The following is a 27297-nucleotide window of genomic DNA, read 5'->3' as shown; positions in this document are numbered from 1 at the left end:
ATATACCTCTGTTTCTATTATCAGTTACAATTATTTGAGGAAAATTATGCAAATTTTAAAACTGGATTATTGATTCACATTTAAAATAAAAAGATGCTGAAATGTTCATTTGTGCCTTTCTTACTTGCTAAATGGGATTAGCTAAAAGGGAAAATAACTATAGCTAGTTCAAAATGCTATAGCCAGAAAGAAAGCGGATTAAATATACACTGAAGACCCTACACTGGCTACCTGAACCTTTCAGAATGGATTTTAAAGCTATTTGAATTGTCTAGAAGCTTTGGACTTACCTCCTGACAAAAGATGTTTACTTTCATGTTCAAGTCAACAATGAAATCCTCTACTTTTACTTTTAAATGTTCCTCATGTGATTTATACATGCCTCCAATATTAATTACATGGTAAATTGTATTTAACTTGGATTCAGTTAGAACTCTGGGATTGTTAAGTTCATGGTTGAATGCATTTATTGTAAGTCGCTTTGGATAAAAGCGTCAGCTAAATGAAATGTAATGTAATGTAATGTTAAGAGTAAATATCAATTTAATAAAAAGATAAAATTGAAATGCCAAAAAATGTTTTTCCATAATCTAATCAACAGTTTCAAGTTAAACTTGATTATCGTTCAGCATATTTAAGAGACACTTTGACAGCATTTTTCACAGTGAAGTTTCCCACTGACAGAAGCACCCTGTGCTTCTTTTTCATGAGTTTGATGTATGATGATATTATTTATGAGCTAACATTACTAGAACACATACACAGCGTCCATGTTACACCACGTCCTCATGGTGAATTGTGTTTGTATTTCAGCATGGCTCAGACTAGCTGTGTGAGGCTAAACCACTTACAGGGATGAGGAAAAGGCTAGGTGTGTTCACACACGTGTGGACCTGTGATTTCTGATCACCACTTCGGAAACACTCTCCATGTGCTTAACTTCCCCAGTGAACAATAGTGTGTTTGTCTGTACAGATTTACAAATACTGAACCACATCACTCTGCATTGTACTGATGATGAATTGCACAAGTCCCACAAAGGTAAATATCCTTCCAGTGATTCACATCTGCTGTGCCCTGGAATGGACTGTCAGACAGCTATATATATTATTTTAGGACATAAATGGTTTGCGTGCACTGTTGTGACATATGGACATATGGACAGTGGTCCAGGGTCAATGGAGGCCCAAGTGCATCTTATTATTTACAGTGGTTGCTTATAAAATAATAAAAAAAATTGATTAAACCCTAACCCTAACTTAAGTTTATCCTGTGATCCTCTCTGTGTTTCAGCGTTCATCCTGCTTGTATGTGCACATGACTTTATGTGTTAACGTGTTACTGAGTTTATCCAATGGATTTATTTCCCCTATGTAGATGACTTTGCATTGACAGGGTTTGACAGGTGCTATACACATGAGCCGTCATGTGCTTACGTTTCTACAGATATCTGTGTCTTACTTTACCTAAATGTTACTGTTGTCTCTTTGCTAACGTCCTGTCGTGTCTTCTTCGTATCTTTGCGCTTTGGGTCAGTCACACAGTGTCAATGTTTAAAGTCTCTTAAAGAAGAACAGCAGTGACATCACTCTGTGTTCCAGTCCCTTGTGTGTGTGTGGGTGTCCCAAGAACGCGCTCGCAGGAAGTTCCTATCCTGTCGAGAGCGCGACATATGACGTAAGTTGCTTGCCGCGCAGTGATGATGGCGTCGCGTGAACGCGCAGTAAAAGTAATGGCTGCTCTGGATCGGCGGGTGCCTAGCCTCGATGATTTCGTGGGTCAAAGCTGGAGTACCTGGGCCGAGTGGGCCGGTGTGACAGCGGCCGATGGTAAGGAAACACCTCGACGTACACACTGGCTGCTACAAAGGCTTTTTACCCAAGAACATGGGTTTATTTTCGTGGAAACGGAGGACAGCGCTAACCATGTTACCCAAACAAAGACCCTGCCGGGTCCTAGCGCTGGGTGGGTAACATGTTGCTCTCCTCCAGGTCCCACTACAAATGCTCTCTTCTAGAAAAACAAGTGATGGTTATTAAGTTAAAGCCATTACGTTGTGCGCTTTACTGCCATGGTCACGAAACATGCTGCCAGTGCTTCAGGGACACGCTTCATTGTGGGGAGAGCAGCCGGCAAAGGCGGCTCCAGAGCGGAGGCTAGTGTGGATGGTCGGGCGAGCAACTTCTCGCCGTGGACAGCTAGACTAGCTAGCAAGGAAGCCAGAGTAGTCGTTGACGACGAGGCAGTTAGCGTTAGCATGCTAGTGGTAGCAGCAGGAGGATTGAGAGCAGACACCGGTGATGGAGGAGGAGTCTGTGCTGTTGCCACCATGTAAATGCTGCTGGCCCAGCCTTTGATGTTAGCAAACGGTACCCTGTCTTCCTTTAGCTTCATTTTTACGTTGCCCTTTGGCTGCCAGCGTCGTCGCCACCATTTGAATGATGTTAACATTCATGTGTGCGACAGGAAATGTCAAATGTGAGACTTCTGCTCCAAAAGTGCTCCTATCCTTCTTGGTTTAAGTATGTGCGCTCAATCATTGTCTGGCATACCTCCAAGTGCTACTCTGGACATAACTATCAAATAAAGTCCTCCTCCACCGAACAATACAATTACCTGCTGACTGTTGTAGTAACATTTAGCAGCCCACTGTGGAAGAGAAGCTGACCTGTAAATTAGTCCTTTACATAACACAGTTTAAGAGCCTGTAAATGTGCAAAATCTATGTAAGGTCATCTTTGTCTTGATGATGGACCTGACATACAACTGTTGGAAAGCATCTTTCCTCCCAAGTGGCTAATCGAACATGTATGTGAAATGCCTTGTTTCAGGGCCTGATGTGGAGGACTGCAGCAAGAATGGCAAAAAAGCTGCGGAGGCCATGTCTCTCAGTAAGGAGGGTAAGTCTGCACATCATAATCTACAAGACAAAGTCAAGGCTGTTGTCTGTGAAAACCTTTTCACTTATCTGATCCAAGAGTTTTAACATAGACGTGGGTCGTATGCCATACATATCGTTAATGCCCTTGTGGCAAATGTGTGATATGTGAGAATGGGCTATATCTGAAAACAACAAAGCACAAACTGTTAACCCTAAATGTATATAGTTACATTACTGTGCATGTACAGGGACCTGTAAAGTTAATCGTGTCTCAGCATCTCCTTGGTTTCCAGCCTTGCCCAGAGACGGTAAGTAAATGGCGCCACTGGTTCACAGAGACCTTGGCGACTATTAAAGCTAGGTCGTGTAATGCTTAGGCAGCTTCTGAGTCGTCTGTAGCTGCAGCTGTCTGACAGACATTCGACATTTGTATGTGTGATTGTTAAAGGTTATTTGATAATATTCGTATGCAAGTATATTTACTTTGTCCCACCAAAGCTGAATCTACATGAAACACTCAAAACAGTGGATATTAATAAAAATCAGCCGATGTCCGCACATTTTGTAAATTTTAAAATTCTCCCTTAGTTTGCATCGATGTAGGGATTTGTTTCAGTTCATATTTTGCAGAAATCCTTGAGTTGCCAGATTAATATCCATTCATCCCATTCACTTAGTCTGTTCAGGAGCATGGGGGCTGAAGTCTATCTCAGCTCAAACTACAGCTGCTTTCAGACATGCACTGAGCTTCGGAAATCCTCCCTACATTCTCCGGAGGGGCTGTATGTGCAAACGCAAATGTTCAAGTGAAAGCCTCCGGACTCTTTGTGGAATTTCTCTGACCAGTCTCTTAAGCTGCTTTCAGACATGCACTGAACTCCACATATACTGGTCACTAGTTCACCTAGCCTGCAGGTATTTCGCTTGTGGGAGGAAACCATAGCACCCAAAGCAAACTCATTCAAGACAGCATGACAACATCCACACATGACACGCTGAGCTTTCACTGCATCACCAATGCTGCGCATGATCAAATCAGATCTTTAACCCAGTGTTGAGCTGTGTCTAACCATGGCATTTTAAACTACCTAAAAGTCCCAAATGAGCCATTTACATATTTTTAAGAAGTGGGTATTTTATTTGTGTATTATTTCTGATGTTACAGAGATGGTGAGAAGATCGATCATCTTTCCATTATGTAGCATTGTCCCCAGCTGTTACACAAATAGACTTGTTTCCTCCTCTGCAGCCTAGCATTCGAGTATCTGCTTTTCCTTAGCTCATCGCTTTTCCTCTCTACTCTCCTCCCAGACATGTCCATCTTTGGTCTTTATCCTGGCCATGATGACTTCTACCTGGTGGTGTGCAGCCATTGTGGACAAGTAGTGAAGCCGCAGGCATTCGAAAAGCACTGCGAGCGGAGACATGGCCCTGTTGCCAAGCTGTACGCTAGACTGCGCTCTCCCACCCCTGCACCCCAACCCCAGCAGAGGCCCCACCATGGCCACTCTCCTTCTCATGGGACCAATTCTGCTTCTGCTTCATCCTGGGAGGGTAGAGGTCAGGGTGTTGGCCAGCTACGGGCAGCCCCACTGTCACCTTCTACCCCACCCCAGTACAGACACTCCAAGAACTCCAAAGATGCAGTACGGTAAGAACCAAGTTCTCTAACATAGAAAAAAAGCTCAATGGTCATAGACTGAATTCTGGTTATAAATGTCTACTTCCCTTTTTCACCAGGATGTAGACAGCTCTAACTGCTGGACAATAGATTGTCAGCATACTGCTTCATTTTCTTGCTGAGAATTAGATGAGAAGATCGGTACCACTTTCATGGTTGTCTGGTAAATATAGGACTACAGGAAGCTTACTTAATACTGTGAAACGAGGAAAAAGTTAGCCTCACTCTGTCCAAAGGTAACAAAGAATGCTTAGTTACAGCACCTCCTAAAGCTCACTATTGAACACATTATATCGTATTCTATGTTAAAGATTTGAAGACTAAAAAGGCTATTTCTCTTTCTCGCTTGGGCTTACATGCAGACACATACTCAGACTTAGCTGATGTCGTTATGCTTCTTGGTGTCCATATTGATTTGTTTGTTATCGTCCCATTATCAACACTGATCACCACATAATGATTGATACTTTTCTTTAATGGGTCAGATCTTCTTTGTTGCCCGCATTCATTTGTTCAGCCCATGCTTACTTTGCTCCCGCTCTTTCTCTCTCACTGACGCTCAGACACACACACCGACACGTACACTCACACACATGCACCAACATAATGTTACTGTTCACAAAAAGCAACATCATTTGGTCTTCACAAACACAATCGAAGGTATACATTTTTTGCAAGGAGCTCATTCGCTGATACTGACTTGTGAAAATATATCATGATTTGACGACTGTTGAGCTGACGGTGGTTACTTAGATCCTTTTAGCAGATCGCCCAACCCTACTTTGAGCAGTAACTAAAGCCTTTGCATCGCTGTGAGGTTGTTAGATAACTGCACTGGATAAGAAAGAGTCCAGCTCATAGCTACTGAAAAGCCACATGACTTGCACTGCACTTCGGCGTCCTCAATAGTTTGTCAGTTAAGGACCATTAGTGTGGTCCTTAACACTGTTAGGTAAGGGTATAAATTGACAGTTTCATCACTGTATGACATTGATTCTTTGGACATCAATGCGATATTTGCCAATATCACAAAATCTGCCACATTTTAGGTGCCTGCGATTGATATGAAACAATATTATATGCCCATTTTACCCAATCATTACAAATGTCAACTCACAAAAAGCAACTAAAATATAATTTCACAAATTATCACTTATTTTGTATGTTTTTTTTTCCACATCTTTAATCAAGAGTGTGGTCTTTGTATGAGAGAAGGACTTACTGATTTTACGTTCACATTTTGTAATGCTCTCACTTATTACCCTGTGCCTGCACTCAAATATACCCTGCTTGTGCTTAAATCTCCTGTGCTCCAGCTTCAGCTTTTCAGCTCCTCGCACTCTGCCTGCTTCTGTGACTGTGTACAACAAATGCTCTTGGATTTTTTCATCTGCTCCTGGATTTTTTGGTGCAACAAGTCAGTCAAATTTCCCTAACCATTAGAATGCCAGGTGTAGTCATGATAAATGAAATTTTCTTGCCAACATTTTGTGTCTATTTTGTTTTTTATAGCTGTAACAGTAACTTTCATATGTAAAAAAAACTTGATATCTGCTGGGATCCTGCTTGTCATTTTTCTTCAAACACACTCGTGTAAGGCCAGTGTAAGCTGTGTAGGGCGCACGTGCATGAATCCGGTTAAAGCAACCACCTGTTCAGAACTTGAAAAGACATTAAGCTAACACATCCACAATGAGGGCAGGACAATTTAATTAGTCAACATTATACATGGCAATGTATTTCTTGGGGAATTTTGACTGACGTGTTGCACAAAAAAATAGGAGAGCAGAAGAAAAAAATCCAACAAGAGACGTTTCACATGCACACAGAAGCAGTGTGAGAAGAAGAGCTGAGGCTGGAGCACAGGAAATCTAAGCGCAAAGATAGATAGTAATAGAGCTGGGTAAAAAAAAAAGGGTTTTGCAGCATTTCACCGTGTCCGTGGCAAGGCCCTTTCCTGGAGGGAGACACAGACTGTTGGTAAAGATGAGACATTTTGCAGCTGGTTTGTCTGGGAAAAGAAGTGCACACAAGCCCCAAGCAGTGCTCCTTGATGAAACAAGCCGGTGCTTGTGTTGTTCTGATTGGTTTTTTTTCCCCCTTTTTCCAGCGGTGGTGTTATATTTTTCTCAGTGGCAGTAGAGCAGACTGCTTGCCCCTTAAGGGTGAGAAGGGTGGAAATGGTCACTGTAACACAAAGGCATTTCAAAATAAGGGCACATCAACAATACACTTTTGCATGGACACATTACGTCGTTGCTCATTGAATAGATATATTGTACCAGGTCGATGAATCGTTACGCCTCTCGAATGTCAATGTTCTCTCTGTTTGAGAGAAAGTTGGGATCCAAACAGACAAGGTTTGGTCCAGGATGGTGATCCTGTACGAAACTATAACTATGCATCAAATTACGAGTCCATCCTTAGCAGGCTTCACATGTTTTTAAATGGGAAAAACTGTCCCCGTACCTTTAGTTGGGATAACCAAATTTGAAAAATATGTAGTAAAATGTTTGGTAATTTCTTTCCCGGCCATGCAGACATTCCCCACTGGAGAAGTTGTCCTCCTACAGCAGTCACACAGAGTCATCAGTATTCAAGCAGCCGTCGCCTTTGGAGCCTCCGATGAGCTCTCCACCCCCATCACTCAGAGATCCCCCCTGGCCGCACGGAAGCACTCCACCTGGTAGGCCTTCGCCTAGTGACAGGCCACCCACCCAGAGCCAGAGAAAGGATTCCCCTCTGGCCCCTGCAGTGCCATCTCACCGGATCCCCAGACCCTACAACAAAGTGGCCTCCAGTGAGTACATATATATATATATATATATATATATATATATATATATATATATATATATATATATATATATATATATATGAGCATAAGCTTCTCTCTGTCCTTGGATGTCAGAAATATTGTTTATATTGTTTACACATCTTACGGGATGCATTTAGGGTTTGATGTGCTGTGTGGTCACCCAATAATTGGCAGCTTTTGGGAAGCGATACACAAATAATTGTAGTTAAATACATGAAAGTGAAGAAATGAGACATATTGTGTGAGACAGCTGTGCTTATTTAAAATAGCCCATCTGTTCTGTTTGTGTATGAAACAGATGACTGAGAATATTTTTTTAAATGAGTGTCAAGTGGTCAGACCCTCACAGGACATCATTTGATTCTTTAACACACTTTTGTAAAACAGTTTGAAATAATTTGAATGATTTTATTATGTTAAATAAAGTTCAGTAAGTATTTGTCATCATTGACCATGCGGTGTAGAGATGCTTACATCTTTTAAAGTGTTTGTTGACTGTGTTGACATTGTAGCTGAAACATTGTTTTTGTGTCCATAGAGAGGGAGTGTGACTTGGATAAACACTGCGGCGTCCTTGATCCTGATAGGAAGAAAGTCTGCACTCGCCTCCTGACATGCAATGTAAGCTCCAAACACACTATGCTTCACAAGACTAATATCCCTCTTATTTTGCCTCCGATTGTCTTGCCCGTGCATGTTTTCATTTTTCTTTTGTGTCTCTTCTTTTCAATTTTTGTTTTCTCTCTAGAGTTCTTACTGTAGTTGAAACAAAGGTTAAGAAGATGAATTTCATTGTCCAGTCCTGTCACCTTTGTTTTTGAGCCATTTAGTACACAAGACAACAGCCATCAAGTCAGATAATATTAATTGTGGCTTTGGCAGACAGTTTACAGCAAACAGAAATCTGACTATGGTTTATTATAATTCTAACATTCTACATGGGGAACTGGAGTGCACTGAAGACTGTCTGACCAAAGAAATGATAAATGATTGATTGATCAATTAATTTCAGTCATCATTTCTTATGTCAAAGTTAGGTTTTGGAGGAACTGCCCATAGGCAGTGGCCATGTTTTCACGTTGTCTGTCCATCCTACTCTTGAGAACATGCAATCTCATAAACACCTTGAGGGAATTTCTTTCAATTTGGAACATTCAGTTGGACTCAAGGATGAACTGAATACATTTTGGTGGTCAAAGGTCACACACACACACACACACACACACACACACACACACACACACACACACACACACACACACACACACACACTTGTACAGCTATCTTATTAAGGACAGCCCCTTACCCTAACCATCCAAACTATATGCTTAACCCTTAACCTAATTCTAACCCTAACTGCACAACAAAGTCTTAACCCCCAAACAGTCCATTAAAGGGGGGTCACAAAGTGAGGACCAGCCAGAATTGGAATAGATTTGGAATAGGTCCTCACTTTCCTAAATGTCCTCACTCCGTTGGTTGTTTTACAGTTTTTACCGACTCTGTCAGTAATTTACTGCTCCTCTCAGTGTCTCTATTATTCATGCTGCGCGCTGACAACCGAATCGAGCCAAACTGGAATTATTTAGTTTTTACCCAGTCTGAGTTTACAAATGTGTCCGTTGACATTGTTGGTGGCTGTGTGGCGTGTCTGTGAGAGTGCACGTGTCGGTGTGTTTCTGCGAGCGAGAGAGAGGAAGAGAGCTAGCGGAGTCAGGACAAGCTGAATTAATGAATGTGTGTAACTATAATGAAAGATTTCACTCAAGAAAAGTATCTAACATAATGTGGTGGTCACTGCCGATATTGTGGTGGCCATTTCCAACAAATTAACTTTTAAACTTTCGTCTCTCTTTGTCTGTCAGCGAGTAAAGTAATAGAATTTGTTAGGACGATGGCATCATCCATTGCTATGTTTCACAGCATACATCGTCATATGCCAATTTAGTTTACACCGCCCAACCCTAGATGCCTGTCGTCGTGAACGCCCTGTTGTGAACGACAATGTCATTAACGTTGATGAGTCCCAGCTGCCACTGCTATAGACTGCTGGTTGCTTGTTTATTCTGTTTATTAATATTGAATGTATTGCGTGTCCATATCGCACCAAATATATTATTGTACTTGAGTAACCACACATTGTACTTGATAGGTCTCAAGGAAATACTATTAACATTTATGCTAGCAATACACTGATGATTTATCTTATAAATCTGAGATTTTCACTCTGATTACAAGGTTCTTTTTGTTAGTATATTAAATTGTTATCTGTTCATATGTTGATTAGGAATACAGATGTGTGACAAATGATGGGAAAAAGATGGTTAGAAAAGTATTTATCTGCCATTAGCCTCCAAAGCATCAGTGCTCCATGGCATCATTTCTACCTGTCTCTGACCGCAACTGGAGGATGACCTCTATTTAGATAGTCTCTAATTAGGTGTTCTGATGATGGTGGTGGAGAAGCTAGCTGTATAAACCAACAGTTCAAAATCTCCAATGGTGATGGCATTTTACATTATTTTCGTACTCATCATTCATTTAATGTGTTAAGTTTTTGATTATTAATCGGATAAAAAGACAGAAGCTACATTTGATCCTTTCCAGCAGTTAATTCGAAAAGCAACGTCCTCTTGTACAGTGCTGTTTCTAAATGTGTTACATGACAATCTGCAACTTAAATGATGATAATTCCAGATTCAGATACCTACAATTTATTTACCAGGTGACACTGGCACAAGCATAATTTCCACTCATTGACAGCGCACACTTCCTGCAGTTCTCTTCTGATACAGTTTCTAAAAGTCGGTGATGACTCAGATGTGGCTCCTATACTGTTAGTTGAGGAACACTGCTTGCTCTCACTGGAGCTGTGTTTCCTCCTCAGGGATGTGGGTCTAATTGTAGTTATGATGAAAGGTTTTTACCTCCCAAAAAAATCCCTGCTTGGATCTTGGAACTTTTGGGGTGGGTCTTGCCCCACTGAAGATGCCTGATTAGTCGAGTACTCCAGCATTTTATTTCAGTTACTCTCCATATTAGCTCATAAAATCTGATTCCTCACTTAACTTCTAGCATTTCGAGTGTTTTGAATTCGTTGCAAGTGCTCTTTTCTATTCCAGCTTGGACTCATTAATCCCATTTGCAAAGCAACAAAATCACGATCAACCCCGCATGATTTGAATCCCTTCCATGTTTAGACTTTTGATTGTTGAGAAATACAGCTTGTAGTTGAAATCTAATATATGCGGTAGAATTCTTACAGCAGGGCTCCTTTTAACTCATTGTGTTGACTTTTAATCCAGCTCAACTGCCTGTGTCTTGGTCCTCAGATTCACTCCATCCACCAGCGAAGGAAGGTGGTTGGCCGAAGCAAGAACTTTGACCAGCTGGTGGCAGAACTAAAGACCAAGGTTCGGGAGAAAGGAGGCCATTCGTTGGAGGGTGGCTCCTCCAGTGGACGATCCCCCAGCCCAGAGGCCCCCGGGGAGCAGCCTGGGGCACCGCACTGCAGAAGACCTCTGGCCAGCCTCCCTGCTTTCAGGTTGGTGAGCTTTACTGAAGCTTATGTGTATTGAAGTGCGCGTGGTGATCGCAACTAGGCAATTTAAAGACATTTAAAAAAACAAAACATATAGCTGTTTTCAGTTCTCGCCTGTTCTCTTATGGGCTCGCACACAGTTATATTGTCCTGAGCTTTGTTTTTTGCTCATCCCCTTTCTCTCTGCCTTGTATTTTATGGAAAATTAAATATCATGATTATTGAAATAACAACTAGTCTACACCTCCCACATAGTTAAAGCTTAATTCTTCTTATCTTCTAAAGACATCTTATCCGATCATGTCAATGTTTATTGAACTAATTAACTAAGTCAATTGACTTGTAAAAGGAAACTTATAAACAAATATGATTGTGCCTGATCCTTTATTACCTCAACCTCAGAACAAAGTTTCATGACATTTTTTTAGGAGTACATACATACATACATACATACATGCACACGCACACAAATGTTGTATAAATCTGAAAACTCAGACTGGGTCAAAACAACATAATTTTGCCTTCAAATAATATTCTTACGAGTACAATGAGATTGGTTATCTGGTTCTCACTGTCCTCAATTATGTTTTCCTCTGGATTCATTTTGTTGATGTTTTTTGTCATTAAGACAAACGTTTTCCTGCATCACGTGCATGACTGCAGTGCTCATTTTGATGCAGTTGAAGTCCATTATTAAAATGCAGCAGAATCATTGTCAATAAGAAAGGGGATTGCACATGTATCAAGATCATGATAGTATTATGATCATCGTATGGTCCTTCTAACAGTTTGTTTTGTTCTACAGACGATCCACCGTTGTGTCAGAGTGCAGCCCAGAGGACGAGAATCAGTGGCAGGATGAGGGAAGTCTCCGAACCCAATCACCTCTCGTCCATGGACGAATCTCCAGTGATGAAAGTGAAGCAGAAGGACCCGAGGAGCCCTTAGAATTCCCATCTTCTTGTGCACATCCGAGACCACTAGCGGTAGGCAGTTTGTACCTGCGTTTAATTCTTACTAAAACTATGTATTTACATGTACAGAATCTATGTCTGAAAACTTGCTGGACTTTTTAAAATAATACTTGGGCCAGAGAATCCCAAGGCCCATTACAAAGTCTTAATTTTTTAGGTGACAGAAAGTCTGGGATCATGCTCATAAATATGACCCTGGTATAATGTGACTATATCAAGTTGTTTTGGGCTGTGTGTTGGAAAACAACTGCTTTCCCCAGACAGAAGATGCTAGTAAATAGGGTTGAGTGATGGAGTGATTTGAGTCCATCATTAATTTGTTTTTTTTTGGGAGCGATTGTTAAAATGATGAATACTTTTCTTAAATGAGTAAAATCTTTCTTCATAGTTGAACCGCAGACACACCCACGTATGTAAACTCGGACTGGGTGAAAACAACATCATTTGGTCCTCAGGAACACAAATGAAGGTCGTATTTATTTGCACACAGAGGGGAGAAGTGAGAACCGAACACAAGTGGTCACAGCTCTTTTTGACATTGCATTCGCTGATACTAGCATGCACATCGGCGCCCCGTGCACAACCACGCATGTACACACACAAAAATATATTGTCAGTTGTCGGTTGTTGGGCTGACGGAGGCTGAACATTTTTGTGTATTGCCCAACTCACTAGTAAAACAAAGCTGCCTTATGATGAACATACGATACTGTCAGAACTCTTTGAGCTATTGTTAACCATGTCCAAAATTTCCATATTTAAAATCTGATGATAAAACCCATAAATAAATCTCAACAGAGCATACTAGATCATCCCAGATTGATAAGTCTTTTTTCTCCAGGTGTGTTCATTTGGCAGCCATGCATTTGGTCACGGCATCTACACGTTTGACAGGAGACTTCACCACCTACGGTCGGCTCTCAGTAGTATGCTGGAACAGCACATCAGCGCCCACCTTTGGAAGTAAGAAACTGAGGCTCATATTCCTTTCATTGTTTGCTTGAAGTGGTTTTAATCTCTGGTAGAATTATCTGTCAGTACCAGATGGATGACACGCCTACACTACAAATGCTATATTTAATTACATGTGATCTACCACCACACATAGTTGAAATTTACTAATCACAAATAACACATTTAAAATGCTAAGTGGTGAGTTTTATTTCTACAAAATTAGTGTGTTTCACAACAGAGGATTGGTTATTCTGTCTGGTCAACATAAATGTGATTGTGTGGGCGCTGGTAAGGGTGAGGTAGAGTATGCCCCTACATTTCTCCTCCTCCCTTCTACAAGGGATGAGGACACATGACCTTCACACTCAGAATACTTCAATATTACTACGTTTTCATTTGAAAATTACGTTTTCGAAACTATAACTCCATATCAGTTTTACAAGTCTGAAAACGCATATCATGTTACCACCCTGTACACCGGGAATGCGCATGCCGGTGTAAACAGGACGGCATGTGCGTCCCGCTTGACATTGTAATTGTCACTGATTGCTTGAATTATAGCCCATCTCTTACACATGTAAACAGTGACAACAAAGACAACAGGATCTGCAACACTTGTAATTGATTATCCATGTTGTTTTCTGCACTGGTAGCCGAGGCTAATGCCGGGTGTTTTCTTCTGGAAGTGGGTCATGTGATATGAGCCTGACGAATCCATGAAGGCTATGTCGTCACCGAATCAGCAAGTCTATGTCATTGTCTCCAAACCTCTCCATTCCTGCCCGCCTATACCAAAACGCGGCACTGGAGTTGTCATATTATAAGCAGGGTTTCCAAACTTCTGTCTTATGTAGTAGTGTGGACCCCAGGCGTGTCTGTAGCTGAGTTAATGCGCATTCAAACGAAAACCAAGTAATGTTGGGAGCCTCAGGTTTTGTCAGCTGGAAGACTAGAGTATTATCCCATTCTTCCTCTGTTTCCTTCAGATCGGATGAAGCATCTGTGAACAGCCTTCAAGTCTCCTCAGATGTTATATAGGCCTTTATCACAGCAGAAATTTTGACAGGTCAAATCAGGAGAAGCACCAGCGTTACTGACAATATTAACAATGGCTCTGCTCCCTTTTCAAGTGTAAGACAATGTAATGGTGCGTTAGCTTGCACAATACCAGACCTGAAACTGATGCAGCCAAATAGAATTGAAACATTATTCATTTCATTATTGGCTGACATTGGGCGAGATGCAGGGCACACCCTAGATATCGCAGGGCCAACATACAGAGACATGTGGTTGAAGTCTATGCTTTGACTGTGAAACTAAGGTTAAGTTAGACTTCATATACATAGACTGTACATACACAATGTGTGTGTATGTGTCAAATAGAAATGGAAATATTAAATAGAATTCAGTGTTTTCGCACTATAACCTGTAATATTAATGGTAAAAGCTTACTACCATAGGATTCACAAAGCTCTCATTTATCAGTATTAAAAAGCACACTATGCTAATAATATCGCAAGTAACGACTTTCTAGAAAGTTCGGTGGCTAAACAACCATGCTGAGGGATGGCTACTAACTTACATCGCACTAGCTAGCACTGTCTTATAAATTTCTCAAATACACATAATTTTCTATAATTAATTGCATTTTATGTTTACATGTTTTAAACATTTTTGGTCAGTTCTAGTTTATATTTCCTCAGTTCCTCAGAGATTGCCCTCTGTGGGAGCTTTACGACACTTGTTGTTTGATTGTCAGTTTGAGGTTATTTTTACATTCTTTCTCTAATTTCTTCTTGCAAGATAAAAATAGATTGTTTTTGTTTTGTTATTGTCGTTTCCCAGAGTAGAATTGGTGAGGTGTGCAGACAATTATTTGTGTTCAAAAAGGATACCCACTCTCTCCTTAATCAAATAGTCTAGCAATCATTACTGGGTTAAATCTGTGATAATGATTTTATAATCAAGGAAGTCTCAAAGGGTTGTTGAGAAAAAAGGGGATCAAGGCTTCTTTGTAGATTATCATCCACTGTATGGATAAGTGAAGGTTACATCAGATCCTGTGTATTGTAACACCAGCAGTTAAACTTGAGTGTAATGTACTGCTTAGTCACTAATACATGAAGCAGATGGTGTTTTCTGCAGCCCAGATTAGCAGTGGTAAAGAATCTGTGATGTTGGCAGGAAGATGGTAACTGATTTCGCTGAATATCAGCTACTATTGACTGTATTTACATGCATGTGAGTCAAAATTTCAAAGCTTGAAATTCAAAGAAAGAAATTGACTGGAATTACATCATGAGAGACCTGCAGAGACCTTGCTACTGATTACCATACCATTCACTGAAACACAGATTTGTAAAGAGATTTCTTCCCCAACCTGCTACCTCTATTGTTGAACCGATACACGAACATTCTGTATCTAAACTGTATTATGATTATTATTATTGGGAGCGGGGTTAACAAATTGATTCTCTGATCAAAATCGATCTTCATTTGAATGATCTGACATTGATTCATAAATGGCAAGATCGATCTTTTAATATATGCCTTTGCCTTCAGGCAATCCCATTGTTTACATTAAATTATCACCAACATTTTTGTGCTGCTTCTCTTATCTCATCACTGTATCTGGGAGCGAGGTGGAGTTTACACTCACACACACGTCCTGGGCTGGCTGCACTCTCACAGAGAAACAGACATCGAACCAGCCAGAGATGAAGTGAAAATATTTTGGCTTTAAACCTGAGAGTCCACTTTACCCTTAACAATAACACCAACACTTATCAGAAGTTATGAGGACCTGAACAGTACTTGAATTTACTTTGTGATTGTTTGATTTATTAGACACACATTTGAACACATAAGAAAAAAATGTCCAACAATTTGTGAACACGCAGTTAACCTGCCACGCACAAGACGAGATGCGCACAGCCAGGACATCTTGGCTAAAGTGACCTAGATTCATAATCTAACACCATTGACTGATAATTTAATATATGTGATTGTCAGTTTTTGTGAGTGAAGAGTGACAGAGACGAGCAGAGACACACAATCCTAGAGGAAACACTGGAATACTAATCTAACATAAAAACTAAAAGCTCATTTAAAGCATGACCATCCCATCCAATTTACTGAGCTGGTAACATATATCCTGTTCCAAATGTTCAATATTTATTCAAGGGGAGTTTAAAAAAAAACAACGTTTTATTAACAGAGCCAGAGAGTCTGTTTTATGAATTGTTTTGGTTGTGGGAAGTTTTTTATTAATTTATTATATTTCTATATTTGTATATACCAATGTCAGACTATGACAATGATGTGATTTATAGCAATAATCTCTGGGACAATATATCTTCCAACAAAATGTTTCATCTTGACAGGCCTACCTTAATATTTATATTATATATCATTATTATATTGTATTTTTAATAATGCACATAGTTAAGGGTTTCCTTGCACAGCCATATTGATATAGATCTTGTAAACAAAAAACTATATTGTAGTGCTGTGGCATAGGGTTTAGAGCGGTAGTTCTCCAACCAAAAATCGACCCCATTCCGCATGCCGGGCAAGATACTGAAGCCCAACTTGTAATCACAAAGAAAGCGCTGCACATAGGTGCACTGTATAAATGTGTATGTGAGTGGGTGAATGTAAAACTGTTCTTGCTTTGATTGGTCATCAAGACTATAAAAGCGTTATATAAATACAGACCATTTAAACTTGAGAAAACAATCTAAAGAATTTGTATCCATCCATTATATATACAGTTTATCCTTTTGAGAGTTGTGGGGAGCTGGAGCCATTGGGCAAGAGGCAGGGCACACCCTAGATATCGCAGGGCCAACATACAGAGACAAACAACCATTCACACTCACATTCACACCTCTGGTCAATTTAGAGTCTCCAATCAATTAAAAAGTATTATAAAGCACAGAAATACAGAGAGAAATTCTAACAAACCACATTCAGTTAATTTTAGGACATTTTGTGAGACCGGTACAATATCATATAAACCTTCTTGTCCCAACTAAATGTTTCAAAGATAACTCAAATACAAACAAAATGCTTTTTTATGATTTCATTTGTTTATGGGAAAAAGGCCATCCAAAATAACCTGGCCAAATGTGAAAACCTAATTGACCCTTTAGTTTCTAAATCAACCACTTAACTAAATTAAATTGATAATTAGGTTCAATGTCACTAGTCATACCCAGGGATGATTACAGGCATCTGTGAGGCAATGTGAAGGAGGCAAAAAGGTCTCAAAAGCAGCAAATGATGCCACAAACTAAGACATTTTTACAACAGAAGAACAGTGAAACAAAGTCATGTAAATCTATAAGTTGAGAAAGGATCCCAAAGCATGTCTAAGACTGTGGGACTCCAGGGAACCACGGTGCATGCTGCAAATGAAAAAAACTTAACAGTGCCCAGCTCACCAAAAGTCCGGCAAAAATTTACTTAATAAAATTGAGGTTAATACATGTTATATAAATAACAATCTAATCAGACACCAAGTTTCTGATCAAGTTAACAATACTGCACACTGAACTGTACATGCTTTGTTACACGTTCAATTAAACAATTAAGTAAATTCTTGTTATCCGACAGTTCAGGACATGTTTGATATATTGATTTGTGGATTTATTTTCTCTCAATCCAGGAAAATACCTCAAGCCACAGACCTTCAATCTCCACCTCCCTCAGCCAAGACCATCACTTCCTTGTCCCCCTCCTCCACAGCCACCATGTCATCACATTCTAAAGTCCGAACAGGAAGTCACATAAGCTCCTCTCTTAAAAGTGCGTCCTCTTGCTCCTCTTCCTCATGTCGTGGTCCAGGAAGACCCCAGACAGCCATGCAGTCAGAGAACTCTGCGGGCAGTGGTGGCAGCAGCAGCAGCAGCAGCAGCAGTAGTAGCTGCAGTAGCAGCTGCAGTGGCGGCGGCGGCATCGGTGGGGGTCATCTGGTGTCTCCAGGTAAGCCTGGGGCAATGTGTCAGATCAGTCCAGGGCGACCCAAGAACCCTGTTGGGCGTCCAAGCAAGCAGATGCTGAAGCTGCGCGAGGAGGCTGCTGCTGCCGCTGCCCTTCGCAAACGCAAAGCCCCATCGCAGGAAGGGGAGCACTCAGGCCCGGACAGGAACTGCATTATCCTCCAGGACCGGGGCCGCCCACCCTCTGCCACCTCTTCCTCCTCATCTTCCTCTTCTAAAGTCACCATTCCCTCACCTCTTCCACATGGACAGACCAATGGCACGCTTTCTCCCAGCAGCAAACCCCGCCCACCACCCTCCCCGTCAGAGTCCCACTCACCAGCCGCCAAGGCAGTTTGGACCTACAAACGGACACACTCTTCTCTGGGCCATTCATCACCCCCAGACCTTTCCTCCACCACCAACAACTCCCATAACCGGGCAGGTATGGGGGACTCAGGACTACACGGGCAGGCTGGTGGGAGGGGCTTCGAGCACCAGGGGCTTGTGAAGAAACGCAAGGGGGGAAGCATGGAAGAGCACTCGCCTTCCTCCAAACCCTCAGCACACCGCCTGCCCTCTTCCTCCTCTTCCAGCTCTGCCACCACCTCCTCTCCACGCTCTAATTTCTACCCCTGGAAGGACAGTAAAGGCGGGGGGCTGGCTGGGGGTGTGGAGAAGAAACTCGGCACACAGAAGGTGAGTTTAGTCAGAAAAGCAGGGAAACTGAGCAGCACATGGGCTGGTGAGAAAAATAATTTGAAAGTTTAAGTTACAATATGCAGCTATTCTCCTTGAGGCTGAGCTGTATTGTGAGCCTTTGTTCCCAATTGATATTGTGGGATCATATGTGATCAGACAGAGGCAAAACAAAAGCATTCTATTTTAATATTTATTGGAAAATCCCATAGAAATGAGCAGACATGTGGTTTATGCTCACTGTTCCTGTCCTTGTGCACTGCGGCGCACACCAGAAATGACATTTCCTCTGGCGCACTGCACCATTTTTGGCTGATCCCAGCTTTTTAATTGCTAGTTATGTTTTCGGGTTGTCTGTCCATACGTATGTCCATTCGCACACATGACACATTCTTGTGAACGCATAATCTCAAGAATGCTTTGAGGGAATTTCTTCAAATTTGTACAAATATTCACCTGGACTCAGACAAAGGCTGGTTAGATTTTGGTGGTCAAAAGGTTAAGGTCATGTGACCGTACACTGTTTTGAACGCAATATACTGTATCAGGAATGTCCAAAGGGAATTTCATTACATGTGGCACAAACATTCACTTAGACTCAAGGATGAACTGAAAAGGTTTTTGTGGTCAAAGGTTAAGGCCACTGTGACCTTTTATAAAGCACATTTTTTGAATGCGATATCTCCAGAACACCTTGAGGGAATCCTTTCACATTTTGCCCAAACATTCACAAAAGCAGTTGGATTTAATTTCAGTAACCAAAGGTCAAAGGACAAGGACACAGTGACCTCAAGTATAGCAGCTTGAGGGATTATCTTCAAAATTGGTACAAATATTCACTTGGACTCAGATTAACTACTTCAAATTTGGCGCTTGACAGTCAATAGCCAAGGTCACAGTGACCCCAAGTTCCTGTGAATGTGATATCAGGACTGCCAGTAGGGTATTTCTTTACATCTTGCACAATTCACGTTGACTCACCTCTTTACCCCTCATACTTAAAGGGCCCATATTGTGCAAAATACATTTTCTGGGCTTTTACTATACCTAATTACTTGAAGGGGGTCAGTAGAGACCCTCAAAGTATGAAAACAGTCACTCCGCAGACTTTTTCACTCAGTCCATTCTAAGAAAAATGTTATTGAAACGTTGCGTTTCGTACTTCCTCTCCATATGATGTCATCATGGAATCGCACTCTTCTCTCAGCCCCCCCCAGCCGGTACCAGTCCAGCCTCCGAAACCATAGACTGTATATAAGCTCCGAACCCACCGCTGCCCACCACCACCACCTCCACACCGAACGCGACACCAAGCAGACATGTTGCTGAGCTAGCAGCTTGTTAGCTACCACAGGCTAACCACAACAAACAACACTGAAGAAACACTGCAGCGTGGAGGGATGCAAGGAAGACAATGTGTCCATGCACATTCCTCCTAAGAACGTTACTGTTCGAGACCAGCGGTTACGCTTTATTTCTTCTGACGTGCCGTGTCGGTGTGCTCGGCTCATTTCACCACAGCAACATATCAACCTACAGCAATTCCTCAAGGATAGAGCTGTTCCACACTGCTCACCACATGCTCTACATGCAGTGGTACAGAGTAACGTAGATGTTACTCCATACTGAAACTCCGTACTGTAACTCAGGACTTTTTCCTACATTGGCCGACTGTCCTGCTAAAACTTGAACCAACATGAGGACGGTGTAACTTACCGTTCAGAAACATCCTGTTGTAACCGACTGTAAATATGTGGCTGGTCTTCTATAGCTGCAAACATAACGTGACTTTCAGCTGTGTTTACCAGAGAGATTGTCAATGCGCCAGAATGAGACCGGTGATTGGCCTGGTCGCGTGTCACTCAAAGTGCAGTCAGCCAATCAGGAGGGACTCATAAATAATTAATGAGGCAGGCGAAAACAGCCTGTTCTGTCTGCAGGCAGAAGAGAGGTCATGGAAATGCACATTGCAGCAGTTTTTCCGACTTTAAACCACTGATATATCATCTTAGGGGGACCAATACCTCAAATTAAATCCCAGAAAGGTGTAAAATATGGGCCCTTTAATGGAAACTCAGTCAAGTCTGAGCTGAACTAAAACAACACAGAGCTGCCTAAGAAGCATTCAGTAGCCAAGTATCCGATTACTTATGAACCCCTAAAAGATTAAGCCCTACATTTGAGGTTATTTTGAGTTGTTTCTACTGTAATGCACACCTGCTCAAATTTAAGCAGGACTTGGTACTTAAATGTAGTATCCATTAGAGCCCGACTGGCCTACAAACATAAGCCGACGTTAGGCTTTATTTCAAATTGAATGTGCAGGAGATCAGTGCATGAAGAATCAACAAAATGTGCAACTGTCCATATTTGTAGGGTCTGGATTGTAAGTAAGTCCCTACCTGGAACTTGTGGATGGTGGCATGTGTGTATATTAATGCCAGCATAAGTTCTGCTCTTACAGAATCTTATCTATTATCATATTATTTAACATGAGGATAATAGTCTGTATTTATATAGCGCTTTTCTAGTCTTGATGACCACTCAAAGTGCTTCACAGTTTCAGTTTCTTAATATTCATACAGTGCATCTATGGGCAGCACATTTTTTTTTTTCTATGAGGGGCAATTCGGGGCTCAGCATCTTGCCCAAGGACACTTCGGCATGCAAATGTGGAAGACTGGGATTGATCTGCTGACCTCCTGGTTAGAGGACAACTGCTCTACCCCTCAGCCACAGCTGCCCAATAACCAGTGGCCAAACATTCAGTCTTTTAATATTTCAGATGAAGGTTTGTCACCCTATCCCCAGGCTATGAGGCTGAGATCTGTCTCTCCCTGGCACCTACCTGTGACCCCTGAGAGACATGATAGTGGGAAACTGTAGTAACCTGTCGTACTGAGAGACAAATTTATGTAAAGGAGCAATTCCCCCCCCAAAACAAAAAGTTAAACATTACAGAAGTTTCTTATCAAGTCAAATTTTTCTTCTGATGCTGACTCTTCTGACACATTATTATTTTTTGTGTATGTACAAATTGGTTGATAAAATTGAAGTAATAATTTCAAATATTTATTTTCCCCCACAGCCAAAACTGCACCATTAAGTGTGCCTGCCTTACAAGCCACTATGAGGGAGCCAGCTCTGCGGCCTCTGAGGCAACAGGACTCAAATATGTGTGTGTATGTCTGTGTGTTTGTTTATGTGTGCGCGCGTCTGTCTTTTCTCTATTGAGCACATGTTGAAGTATGAATGTGTCAGGTTGTTTGTATGTGCAGAGTTAGTGGAGTATGGATCTGGTGTGTGTTTGCTGTTTGGATGAATGTCTGTGGGAGAACTCGGGGAGGGAGGAATGAAATTCAGAGTATGGATTTAGAAATACCTCAAGACCATCCGGTTATGCTGCTAAATTAAATATGTTGGTTTATAAAAATGGATTAAAATGTCCTTTACACTTGCTTTCTGTGACTGTTTTTTTAACAATATTATGTGTTGTATTTATGTTCTTGATTTATCTGTCAAAGTTTCCATTTTATTTAAATTAAGTCAACAGAATTTGACAGTTTCTCATTAGGGTGTGCATTTGCTGTTTTCAACACTTAATTTAATCTATGTGATGGTCACAGCGAAATGTTTTGAGTTTAAGTTTTTTTCAAATGGAAAAAAAAAGTCAGCCTGTGAGTTAAGCATGAATGGAGCAACTGTTTTTCTTCAAATTTTAAAGAGTTGTTTAATTACTGTGGGATGATTAACTTTGAGATTTGAATTTTGCAGATTAAATTATCTGTTAAAATTGCCAAACTTTTAGGAAACTCGCATTCGAAAAATATCTGGATAATTTTAACTGAAATATGGTGACAGGGTCTGTAAAGAGTACAAAAAGTGCACTTTTTCAACCTGGTAACCAGGATGGACTATTTGAACCCCATATATCACCGACATGATTATTGAATGAATAAATGCTAAATATGCCAGTAATTAATCAGATGAATATTACAGAACTGCAGAGGCCATCTATGGTCTCAAATCCAAAACAAAGGAAGAAAAATGTAATGGGCCATACATTTGTTAAAGTCTATACATTTGTTTAATTTAAGAAAACAATAGTGACTTAGAAATACTCTTTACTTATCACACTATACTTACATTTATCCTCCAACAGTTTTTTAAGTCTTGTTTTTGGACGCTCCTGTCTAGATTAAAACACAAGTATCAATATTACAGAACTAATGCAGATACGATGCAGTAATTAACAGTAAGCCTTGTACTCGTCACATCGTTAGTTGACAGGAAGCTGCTGTAGTACATCCAGATCACGCTGAAAAGAAGGAAAGGGGAGGTGAAGCATCTCACTTGTCTCTTACTCTTCGGCGTTGATAGAGAACCAAAACAGGAAGTAGAATCTTAAGACGGAACTCCTCCTTTATTGTTTAGAACCAGATGCATAGTTTGGACGAGCGTGAGAATCAAGCCTGGAGCTGTTTGAGATAGAACCCGCTGGTTTGAATCCGTAGTTCACATCGTCCGCTTTATCGGCTCCGTCAAGTCGACGAAAGCAAGACACCGACTGGAAGTGAATGGATTTCGCTTTAAAGCGGACTCTTCGCCGCACAGGGAGTGATGATATGTGGCTGAGGACAGAAGCCACAGCTCTGCTTCCTCCAACCTGACCTTATATCCGCTGTAAATCCACGTGTTCACGTCATTGAAGACGCTCAATGTGAAACATTGCACACCGGAAGCGCTGCGAGCTGTCGTTGTGGAGCATGTTATGGAGCTCGTGTGGTGTCTGGATAGCACAGCACTTCTTCCACCCGTTGGAGCCGGCAGGTAGCAGGTAGCAGGTGGCAGAGCAGGTAGCAGGTGGCCGGGCAGGTAGCAGGCGGCCGGGCAGGTAGCAGGTAGCAGGCGGCCGGGCAGGTAGCAGGTGGCAGGGCAGGTAGCAGGTGGGTGGCGCAGGTAGGGCGGGGGTAGCGCGGCCGGCAGTAGCGGCGGGGCGGCGGCCGGGCAGGTAGCAGGTAGCGGGTGGAGTAACTCGGCGGCATGCGGACAGACGTGGAGTACAGCCCGGTGGGAGAGGGGCTGGGGATGCGGGACTTCTGGCTGTATGCGTGGCTGCGGAGGGCGGCGGTGATAGCGGCTCATGTCACCGGTCTGGGCCTGACCCTCATCATCTCCATGCTGTCCAGACCCGGAACCAGTGAGTGAACATAACAGACTATAACCAGTGATGATATAACATGAGCTTCATTTACCAGCTACACAGACGTTAACATTACACCTGCCATGACTCTAGCAGGGTCAACCTATATGCATCTAAATGTTTTAATGGGTTATTCAGATAAATGTATCACATTTGATAATTCCATATAAAGTTTGGTCAGTTGTGCATTGTAAGATGCTCAATGTTTCTCTGTGTTCCAGGTCTGTTTTCTTGGCATCCAGTGTTGATGTCTGTTGCTGTAAGTCTACAGCCACACATGATCTCACCACACACACACACACACACACACACACACACACACACACACACACACACACACACACACACACACACACACACACGTCATTTAGGTAGACTGATCTGCTCTTGAGTTGAGTTGGTTGCTGGTTGAACACTGCGGATTCACCCTGCTCTGTTACAATTCCCCTCAGTCTTTCCCCTCTGTTCTCCTGCTATGACAGATATCTATCCCATCATCTTCTTGTGTTTGTCTCATGGTCCCAGTGTCATTCATGATCTTGAGAGAACCAGAATAGAGTAGATATGTGGATATTACTAATAGAGGGGGAACTCCTCAACATATGAAAACCATCAATGAGATAGAGTAAGTAAAGCTAGCACAGGATGATCTGCCAAAAACAATGTTTGTAAAGCTGATTGAATTTAGTTTAAGGGCCAGTTAAAGGTAAACTAATAAAAGAATGTAGTCCACTAATAATTCATCTGTTGAATGTGAACTTTGAACATGCCTTTGCCTTCAAATCCTCTGGTCTCTGTGTTGCCATCTTCTTTCCACAGTGAATAATAGATAGGAGTGCTGACACTAATGACTGCGGTGCAGCACTGTCACATATCATGTTACAAACTGACCTAGAACATGTTAGTGAGAACAGCGTTTTACTCTGGACTGGACCACAGGCTGATGGTGGGGTTTCAGTAACTAACTGTGGAGTGACGAATCACTGATAGTAATCTGACGTCATAGACTCTGTTTAACGTGTCTGCTTTTCTTCCGCACAAATGAATTCAAAGCAGACACAATAGAAACCATGACTCACTTTGTTAGCACACACCAGATTAGACTGATGTATAATATTTTGTTCATTTAAAAAAAATAATATTGAGCCTAGTATTGCTTAATCCAATCTTTGTCAGTGTAACCTCTGCTCTGTTGTGTTCATTTTATTCAACAGCTCCCCTCTTAAATATGACTTTTTGTTTTGGATTCACATTCAAAGAGATCAATCAAAGACTGGCTCTTCTCTGGCATGAAATAGAACTAGTTAATAAAGTTCAGTCCTGAACTGTGCCACAGTGACATGATGGTGACCAGAACAGGACAAGTTGGAGCCTAAGATATAGACAGGTTTCAGAGCAACGTAGTCAGTGACATGCTGAACAGCTAGGGGGCAGGAGACAATCCAAAATGACTGAGGGCTTAGGAGGAGATGAGAGGAGATGAACTGATCTGTATTCAGTATAGAATCCATATTGATTTAAGCACACATTTTGTAAGTGGCCATGGCCATAATGCACAAATAAAAATAAGCTCTCTAAGATCTCTATCTCATTCTTTATTATTTTACATGGGAACATCTTGTTTTGTCTTTCTTCACACACTTGATACAAATCCTGATGGTCTTTATAAATTCCTTTTCTCTCCTGCAGTACTGCCTGTGTTTGACTGAGGGCATCCTCCTCTTCTCAGCTGAGGGATCCCCTTTCTGCTTCAAATCTCGTAAAGGTAAAATCCGTCTCCACTGGTTCTGTCAAGCTCTGGTCCTGATAACCTCAGCTAGCGGGCTGGGCTTCATGGTGGCCAGTAAGAACATCTCAGAGCGCCCCCACCTGGTCAGCTGGCACAGTCTGCTGGGCATCTGCACCCTGGCAGCCACTGCTCTCCAAGCAGCTGTTGGTATTTGTGTGATCTTCCCTAAGCTGCTGCACCTCTCCTCCTCTCTGCCCAAACTGAAGCTGTACCATGCCACCTGCGGCCTGGTGGTCTACCTGCTGGCCACAGTCACTGTGGTGTTGGCTATGTTCTCAGACTGGTTCCAGGCCACTGTGAAAGGGGTGACCTGGTGGGCCTTCTTCCTGCTGCCCTTCTTCCCTGCCCTGGTGGTGATGAACCAGATCACTAGCGCCTACCTGCTCCGCAAGAAGATCACCAGCTAGGAAGCACAAACGAAGAGTCCGTTACTTTGTTTACGAAGTGACCACACTGGATTCCCACACTGATGGAAGAAGGAGTCCTCAGTTCAAAAATAAAACAGCTAAAGGAAAAGGCTTGACACACTGGTAGTCCCATAGGCAGTAGAAGAACAAAACACCTGGGTGTCTGTCTTACATCACAGGTCTCTGAAGGGAAGTGTTCCTTTCAGCATCTCTATCATTACTAAGTAACTAGAGTGAGGAAATGCTCATTAGTTAAAAGGGCAGGGTGTCTGAGATCAAACATGCATTGTTAATCTGGGATTTCTTTGTTCTCAGATTATTCAGTTTCTCCATTCAGATGAACGTGTGAAGTCATTGTTCACCAGGACATGAGCCGCAGCTCACGCTACTTCAGAGTGCCGAGGTCACACATTTACTCCATCTGAGGAACAAGTTACATAATTAGTGGAATTAAATACACTAATTTCGGCAGAAGTTATGACCTTAAGAATATGGATGTGTGCACATATTGTCATATATGCTACCCCTGATACCTCCTGGACAGAAACTTAAAGCACTTCAACTCAAAGAATAGAATAGCACTATGCAAAATAAATGGGTAATTATGTCATTGTATACACGACACCCAGAGGAATATTTGCACTACAAATGCAGCGAAATGAAAAGTCTCAGACACTGTGTTGAGTGGTTTTCAGAAGGGCTATGAGGCACCTGCTGCTGTTCAAGCTTCAGTGATGAATGAGCTGTGGATGATTCTATACCAGCCTGTAAATACTATTTATTGATTGATTGATTTTTTTTTTTGTGTCTGTCTGTTTTGGCTGCTTGCAGGAGCTAAATGAAGCAATACAACATGAAAGCTCCATCAATTAACATTGAATCAAATGTAAAATGTGAAAGTCAGAATATCACTTATCAGCTGGTTGTTCTGGTTTAAGGACACCTCTACTGTTTGGTTCAGTTTTATGTCTCAACAATGGGATGAATGAGAAATGTAAAATCCCTCTATCTACTCACCACTCGGCCGATGGATGGGTGAAGTGTTTGAGTCCATAAAACACTTTTGGAGTCTCAGGGGTAAACTTCGTTGCAGCAGAATCCAATACAATTGATTTCAATGGTGAGTCCTTCAGACGTAATAAAACCACAGAAAAAACACAACATGCCTCCATACTGCTCCTGTGGTGTCATCCAAGTGTCTGTTAGCCCCGACATTCATATTTGACTCCAAACGAGGTCATTTACACCATGTTTTAATCCTAAATGTCCACTGATATCTCCCTACGAGGTGCATTCAGGGACTGTCAGAAATGCTAACGTCCACTAGTTTAGCCACTTCTGGTGGCCTTTTAGGATTAAAACATGCTG

General features: G+C 41.7%; 2 protein-coding genes across 3 annotated transcripts; both read left to right on the top strand.

The window, feature by feature from the left end:
* The first annotated feature begins 1598 nt into the window (after positions 1-1598).
* On the top strand, positions 1599-21989 carry atxn7l2a (ataxin 7-like 2a). The gene is made up of 10 exons (XM_035152642.1): positions 1599-1829; positions 2832-2900; positions 4193-4532; positions 7103-7362; positions 7919-8001; positions 10713-10924; positions 11727-11907; positions 12737-12858; positions 17519-18530; positions 21619-21989. Exons 1-10 carry the CDS (start codon positions 1700-1702, stop codon positions 21634-21636), a joined length of 2427 nt encoding a protein of 808 aa, XP_035008533.1. The 5' UTR covers positions 1599-1699; the 3' UTR covers positions 21637-21989.
* Positions 21990-22128: 139 nt separating this feature from the next.
* Positions 22129-27059, top strand: LOC118105175 (probable transmembrane reductase CYB561D1). 2 transcript variants are annotated; one of them, XM_047339415.1, is made up of 4 exons: positions 22129-23424; positions 23542-23730; positions 23955-23992; positions 25423-27059. In XM_047339415.1, the coding sequence occupies exons 2-4, from the start codon at positions 23574-23576 to the stop codon at positions 25927-25929; spliced, it is 702 nt and encodes a 233-aa protein (XP_047195371.1). In that variant the 5' UTR covers positions 22129-23424; positions 23542-23573; the 3' UTR covers positions 25930-27059. The 2 variants fall into 2 exon arrangements, with proteins under 2 accessions (XP_047195371.1, XP_047195370.1); XM_047339414.1 differs by having other exon boundaries at positions 22129-23450.
* The last annotated feature ends 238 nt before the right edge of the window (positions 27060-27297 follow it).

This window comes from Hippoglossus stenolepis, chromosome 3 (genome assembly GCF_022539355.2).
Source record: "Hippoglossus stenolepis isolate QCI-W04-F060 chromosome 3, HSTE1.2, whole genome shotgun sequence".
NCBI lineage: Eukaryota > Metazoa > Chordata > Actinopteri > Pleuronectiformes > Pleuronectidae > Hippoglossus > Hippoglossus stenolepis.
Note: the sequence above shows the minus strand (reverse complement) of the source record. Positions and strands in the feature narration are given on the sequence as shown.